Here is a 7,631-nt window from a genome sequence, read left to right on the forward strand (position 1 = left end):
AGTTTTTTTATTTTGGGGGTAAATAGCCCATAGTGCAATCATGGGATAATAAGGTAGTTCTATTTTTAACTTTTTGAGGAACCTCCATACTGTCTTCCACAATGGCTGTATAGTGTGGCTATTTTATCATTTCAAGTGAATCTCTCTTTATATCTTTTTATCCTCTCCCATTTGTAATGTAATACACACATCTAGAACAATATCAAGCAGTGTAATAATTTTTGCTTCAGCCATGAAACAATTTAGAAACCATGGGAAGAAAAATCTATTGCAGTTAATATCTTCTGTTTACTGTGTTCTTACTTCCTTCTTGATGTCCACATTCCTTCTTTCATTGGTCCCTTTCTGTTTAGAGAACTACTTCTGGTCATTTGTTTAGGATAGTAGGTATTCTGGCAGAAAATTCTCTTAGTTCTCCTTCAACTGAGAATGTCTTGACTCCTCCTTAATTCCCAAGGGATATTTTTGCTGGAGATAGGATTCTAGGTTGACAGTTCTTTTCTTTAAGCACTTGAAAATTGGTATGCCATTTCTTCTAGTCTCCATGGTTTCTGATGAAGAATCCACTAACACTTCAGTTTCTTTCTCCACTATGATAAGGTTCTATTTGTCTTTTGCTGCTTTTAAAATTATATTTGTCTTTAGTTTTTAGAAGCTTGTCTATCATTTGTCTTGCTGAGGACTTCCTTAGGTTTATCCTCTTTGAGATTAGCTTAGCTTTCCAAATATGTAGGTTCATGTCTGTTGCCACTTTGGGGAAATTTTCAGCCCTACTTCTACAAATACTTTTTCAGACTCACCCTCTTTCTTGGACTCTGATTATATAAATGCTATGTCTTTTACAGTCCCTGAAGTTCTGCTCATTTTTCAGTCTATCTTCTCCAATTTTTATTGACCTATGTTGAAGTTCACTGATTCTTTTCATTCTTCTCCATTGTGCTGTTGTGTGCCTCTACTAAGGTTTTCTTTCTTTTTCTTACTTTCTTTCTTTTTGTATGTGTGTGTGAGTTATTGTATTTTTCAGTTCTAAAACTTCCATATATTTCTTCCTTATATGTACTATTTCTTTACGGACTTTCCATTTCTTTCCTGAGACTTTCTATTTTTTCATTTGTTTAAGGCATGAGTATAATTGCTTGTTGAAGCATTTTTATTTTGGCTACCATAAGATCCTTGTAAGATAATTCTAATATCTGTGTCATTTGTTGATTGTTTCTTCTTATTCAAGTTGAAATCTTCCTGGTTCCTGGTATCAGGAGTGATTTTCTACTAAAATCTGGATGTCTTGTATATTATCTTATGACACTGCATTTTATTTAACTCATCCTTTTTCCAGGCTTCCTTTGTCACTATTCTGATGTGAGAAAGGGAATGCCACCACATCATTGCCAGGTAAGGGAATGGAAATTGAGGTTAATTACTCAGCATGGGGAGAGGACTCCTTGTTACTGCTGGTTGAGGGTGAAAGCAAGTCTCCTTACTAAGTTCTTACTGTATCATTCTGCCTGGGAGAAGAAGGAAATGCCTCATTATTGCTCCCACATGACCTTCACTGGCCTGGAAGTGAAAAGGTGTTATAGGAGTAGCCTCTTTCTGCTAAGTGGTAGTGAAATTCCTGACCCATCTTCTAAGGCTCATGGGGCACCACTCCAATGAGTAGGAGGGGACTCGTTGTTATTGCTTAATGGTGGTATAGTCTATGCTCCTGGTGTGATCTCCATTAACCCTGCAGTGGGGATGGCCTCATTACTGCTAAAGAGTACGGGAAGTCACAACCCTTCTCTAGGCCTATTTTACACCAACCCTACTAGGAGGGGAAGGTTTACTTCATTATAGCCTGGCCAGGATTTAGACTCTTCACTTGGCACTTGCTGACTGAAGTGATGCCATAATTTTTTCCTATGATGTTTGCCTGGAGCAGTTATAGTCTAAAGGTTTTCTGTCTTGCTAGGTTGCTCCTTTCCTGGCCCTTTACCTAGATAGAGTAAGCTTGTCTTGAGGATTATTTTTTTTATCTGTGCTCAGGGGCATCTCCAGGTTTTTCTGGTTTTTCTAGAGCTCAATCTAGGTATGTGAAGCAGAAAAAAATCAAGAAAACTCAGCTACATATTGTTCATCAGATCCTGTGGTCCTTAGCCTGTCTGCTTTTCTCTCTCCACCTTTTAGAATCTTATGTTTGTTTTATATATAGTGTTCAATTATGATTTAGCTACACTTAGTGGAAGGAATAGGGGGAAGTAAAACTACCCCATCTTTTCAGAAGCAAATATTCCTAATTCTTTTTTTTTTTTTTTTTTTTTTTAATTCACAGAATACCTCTGAAAGTTATACAGGAGAATGGAAATATTCTTGATGGAGGAGAAGATAGGCAGTCAGAGGACAGAAAAGAGAGGAAGACCTTTCACTGTATATATGTTCATGACTTTAGAATATGGACTCATCTGAAAAAACAAAACAAAACCCATTTTTTAAAGAAGAATGACTTCCAATTTTGGTAGTGATAATACGGCAACTTCTTTCTGAATTGTTCCGCTTCTTTTCTGGAAATCATGCAAAGCCACAAGGAGAATGAAACACATGTACACTATAAACATATTGAGCTAGATAAGAAGAAGAAAATCTACTAACTACAACAGTGTGCCCTGACACCTGACACCAACAGAACTCTCATTTCTGCTCTTAAAAGCTTTCATGGCATGGCGGGAAAGAAAAAGGGCATGCACAGGGGGCTCAACAATGGAAAATCTTGGAAATATACACTCTGAGATATGAGAAGGAAATGTACAGAGTTGGAACCTCTATGAGATGGGCTAAGATAACCAGGCCATGAATATTGAGGTGGGGGCGGGTAGCAAAAGAGAACACAGAAAGTGGGCTCCAGGAAGCACTATCTTCTAAAAGTAAAAAGTACACTTGGGAAGGTAGGCTGCCTCTTTTACTAGCAGCAGCTATTGAAGAAAGGTAGTGAGAGCTCATATCTGTAAAATTACATCCTAAAAGCAGAGGAGCTATGGGTGCATAGAGACACTCTATTTTCACTGTAGCAAGGGAGAGAGAAGACTTAAGTCAAAAAACCTAGAAGGCAACTGCCTCCAAGCAAAACCTCCTGCTGACAGTTGGTCCGAGACAACTCAACTCCTTAAAATATAGTTAAACAAGAAAGGAAAAATTCAGCATTATAAGAAAAATTCTATAAAAAAAAAAAAAAGGAGACCAGAACTTCCTTATAAATGAAGTAACTCACCGAAAACTTTCTGCATTGGGTACATAAAACCTGTACTGCAAAAAGATTTCCATGGATAAAAGAAGAAAAAAACTCTTGTAATGCAAAATTATTTTCAGAATTTAAAAAATTAATGTAATAATTGCAACTACAAAGGAAATAGGCAAAAAAAAAAAAAAACAAAAAACAAAAAAACCAAAAAACCCATAAAACAAAAACTGTGGAAGAAGTCGCTAGACAATAGAGGGAAATTAGGAGATAAAGGAATGTAGCAAAGGAAGAAACAATAAAGATATTACTGAATAAAAGATAACAATGACTGGGGTGTCTGGGTAGCTCAGTCAGTTAAGCGCCCAACTGGGTTTCAGCTCAGGTCATGATCTCAAGGTCCTGGGATGGAGCCCTGCATCTGTTTGGGCTCCGTGCTCAGGGGTGAGTCTGACTCTCTCTCTTTCCCTCTCACTCTGCTCCACCCGACTCATGTGTGCTTTCTCTCTCTCAAGTCAATGAATACATAAAATCATAAAAAAAAAAAAAAGAGGGAGAGATGGCAATGACAAGAAGCACAAGGGGGATTATAACCCACAGGAAATAAAGACTCTAAGGAAGAGAGAGTATAGAAATGTGAAAAAAAAAACTACATTAAATAGAAATAAAATATGTGAAAAGAATTTCAGGGGAAATGACAGCTATAGAAGATAAGTAAAAGAGGTTGAAACTATGCATCACTGGATGTCTTTTGCAAACTCTAAATTTATTTATCCAGCTGCTTAACTCAGTATTCCCACTTGGATATCAACATCCCAAACTCCAACATATCTCAGCATATCTTTTTTTTTTTTCATTTTAAAATTTTTAATTGTTTTGTTTTGTTTATTTTATTTTATTTTTTATCAAACTCCAACATAGCTAAAGCTGAGCTCCTGATAACTTCTTCCCTTCCAGTAAATTCTTGTATTTGTGGCTGTTTCACTTGACAGCAACTCCCATTTTCTAGCTACTCAAGTGAAATTTCTTGGAGTCATCTTAGGCCCTTTTCATTCTTTTACACACCACATGCAGTTTGCCAGTAAATCCTGCTGCTTCCACCTTCAAAATATAACCAGCCACTTCTCAAATTTCCACTGCAATCACCATGGTTGAAACCACAATGGTCAATGGTTTCAAGTTTGAAATATTGTAAAAACCTTCAACTTATCTTCTTTCTTTAATTTTTGCATTCCTTTTTTTTTTTTTAACAGAGCAGCCAATGTGAACCTTTAAGATTTAAATCAGAGCCCATCACACCTCAGCTCAACACATTCAAAAGGCTTCCTATTTCACTCTAAACTATAAATGCATTTATACTTTGAATCTGATAATTCATTCTATGGATACATTTTCACACACAGAAATAACACTTGTTCCTACAATATTTATAACAGCAAAAATATGGGAAACAAACAATGTCAATCATTAAGTCACTGTTTAGTTAACTAGGATTCAGGGAACATTTTGTAGCTTTTTAAAACAAATACAGATGCTTCTGTTTCTGTGCAACAAGGTAGAATCAGGTGAGATGAGGATTTCACTGGCAGCTAGGAAACGATGGATGTGAACAGAGAATAAGTCCCTATTTATTTCTCTGATGGCATCTGTGATTTCTGTGTATGGATTGAAGGTCCGGACTGAAATAGGCACCTTTCAAAAATCTGCAGCTAATATCGGGCTCAGTGGTGAAATACTGAACAATTTCCGCTAATAGTAGGGAAAAGACAAGCTTGTCTACTCTTACCACTTCTATTTAACAATATCCTAGAAATCCTACTGATTATAATAGAGGGAAAAGAAATAAAAAACATCAAGATCAGAAAAAAAGAAGTAAATTTATCTGTTTACAAGACATATTGTTTATGTATAAAAATCCTAAAACATCTCTGAAGTAATTACTAGAAGCAATCAACTGAATTTAGCAAAGTCACAAGGTATAAAATTAATATAAGGAAAACAGATTGCATTTTTTTATGTTTCAACAGGATACGAGTGGGAAACAAAAAAAAAAAGCAATTTTATCTACAACAGCCTCAAAATATAAAATAATTAACAACCATAGTCATGACCACATCACAAAAACCACAGAACATTTCTGAAAGAAATTACATAGCTAAATAAATAGAGAGATACACAGCAGTCATAGATTTGAAGATTTACTATTGTTAAGAAGTCAATTCTCCTCCAATTTTTTGATCGAGTTAACAAACTTCCAACCATAATTCTAACAGTCTTTATGATAGATATTGACAAGCCAGTTCTAAAATTACAGTAAAATGCAAACAATCTTGAATGGCAAGTCAATTACAGACAAATACAGAGAACTTTCACTGCCTGATTTAAAGACTTACTATAAAACTAGAGTATATAAGGCAGTGTAGTATTAACAAAGGAGTGGGCATTTAAATCAATGGACTAGGATAGAAAGGCTAGAAATAGATCTACACAAAAATGGTCAATTAATTTTTGAAAAGCTACAAAGGTGATCAATGAAGAAAGGACAGTCCTTCAGGATATGAAATTGGAACAACTGGACATCCAGATGGAAGAAATTAACCTCACCCCTTACTTGTTTTTTTTTTTTTTTAAGATTTTATTTATTTATTTGACAGAGATCACAAGTAGGCAGAGAGGCAGGCAGAGAGAGAGAGGGAGAAGCAGGCTCATCGCTGAGCAGAGAGAACGGATTTGGGGCTCCATCCCAGGACCCTGGGATCATGACCTGAGCCAAAGGCAGAGGCTTTAACCCACTGAGCCACCCAGGCACCCCATCACCCCTTACAAAAAGAATTTAACTCAAAAATGGATCTCAGACCTGAATGTAAAGTGGGAAATTACAAACCTTTTAGAAGAAAACAGAATAATCTTTTTGACCTTGCTTGACCTTCTGAAACAAGCTTGTAAAAAACGTTTCTTAAAATTTATCAGAATCATGACTAAGGAAGGCTATGGGAGACAAAGAAATATTCCTTTAAAATATATAATTGTTCCTAGATCAGACTCCCAATAATTATGGCACCTAGTGCGGGCCAGAATATAAGGAACTAGGTAATCCCCTACACTCAAAGGACAAGAAAAGGTGTATATTGTTACATTCTTTTGCAAGAGTAACACAATAATATGAACAATTTAAGTGTTCATGTCATTGGACTAGGCAATTCCACTTTTAGGAATTTATTCTGAGGAAACAATTGGATAGGTGCCAAAAACACAACCACACAACACACATGGGAATATACATTGAAGAATTCATTGAAATAAAGGGGAAAAGTTGGCAGTAACTTACATAGTATTTTTGAAAGATGAACTATATCTGAAAGCTGTTTTAAGGACAAAAACATCCACTACAATATTACTAATCTCCTTAGTATGCAGTGAACATGGATCTCATCATCATCAAATAATACCAGCCGAAAATACAGTGCGGGCTAAATCTGCAAAGACCAAGTTTGCAAGTAATTTTTACAGCAGCCTGGCGTTAACTTCAGTTCGGGTACTAATTTATTACCCGTTTTCATAAATTTAAATTAACCGTATTTCACTTCTTTCCGAATTATTCCAAGTGTTTAGTTAGTGTGGGTACCCTTAGAACTTTTAAACTATGATGAAGTAACTAACATTTATAAATTAATATCGACGTGCAAAAAGGCAGCTACAAGCTGATAAGAATCTATTCATAACCAATAAAAATCTATTTCTTTCGGAAAAACTTGCATAAGGTTTAGCTGTTGATAGCTGAGGAATGATCGTCTGTGGACAGCAGGTATGTTCCCTGTGTTTTTTGTTGCATTTGAGAGCCAATAAAAGAAAATAAAAAGGACAACATTACCTACTCCGGAAATCCACCTGCTAAGGCCACATACCTTGATTCTTGCTTTCTCTATAAATTCTAGAGGGTCCTTCCCAAACTCAAATCCAGCTCCAATCCAAGGAATCCATCCCCTTATGCACGGGGGTCCACGAAAATTCTTCCGCTGAAGGAATAATAAAAGAGCAATGCAACCCAGGATTATAATCACTGTTGGGGAAATTAGTTCCATGTTTTTGTCTAGCACCTTCCACAATCAAAGAAGGGAAAAGTCCTGCCGCCGTGGCACTTGCTCATTCCCTGTTGGGAGGGGACACCTACCGGACCTCCCAACTTGTCCGCTACAACTTCCGCAGTTTGTTTGCCTTCCTAAGCGTAGCCTCCTTTCCCCGCCCCAATTTTTAGATGACTTCTGCATCATCGCCCCCTCCTCCCACCTCCACTGGTCTTTCCAGACCCCGCCACGCTGGACCGAACGCAGGGGCTGGACCAAACTAGCGCGGGTGCGGAGGGGTGGAAGGCGGGAGAGAACTTGCTCTGTTGCCATGAAGACCGGGGGCCGGCGGCGCC

The 7,631-nt window shown here is 37.1% G+C and overlaps 1 protein-coding gene across 5 annotated transcripts in view; it reads right to left on the reverse strand.

Annotated features, from left to right (window-relative positions):
• LOC131834056 (24-hydroxycholesterol 7-alpha-hydroxylase) overlaps window positions 1–7,544 on the reverse strand; it is a 92,323-nt gene extending 84,779 nt beyond the window's left edge. For 2 of the 5 annotated variants that reach the window (XM_059178159.1, XM_059178165.1), the window contains exon 1: window positions 7,117–7,482. In XM_059178159.1, coding sequence (XP_059034142.1) covers window positions 7,117–7,293 — 177 coding nt within the window. In that variant the 5' untranslated portion in view covers window positions 7,294–7,482. The other 3 variants (XM_059178163.1, XM_059178161.1, XM_059178160.1) reach the window with 3 other exon arrangements.
• Window positions 7,545–7,631: the final 87 nt, after the last annotated feature.

This window comes from Mustela lutreola, chromosome 6, assembly GCF_030435805.1.
Source record: "Mustela lutreola isolate mMusLut2 chromosome 6, mMusLut2.pri, whole genome shotgun sequence".
Taxonomy (NCBI): domain Eukaryota; kingdom Metazoa; phylum Chordata; class Mammalia; order Carnivora; family Mustelidae; genus Mustela; species Mustela lutreola.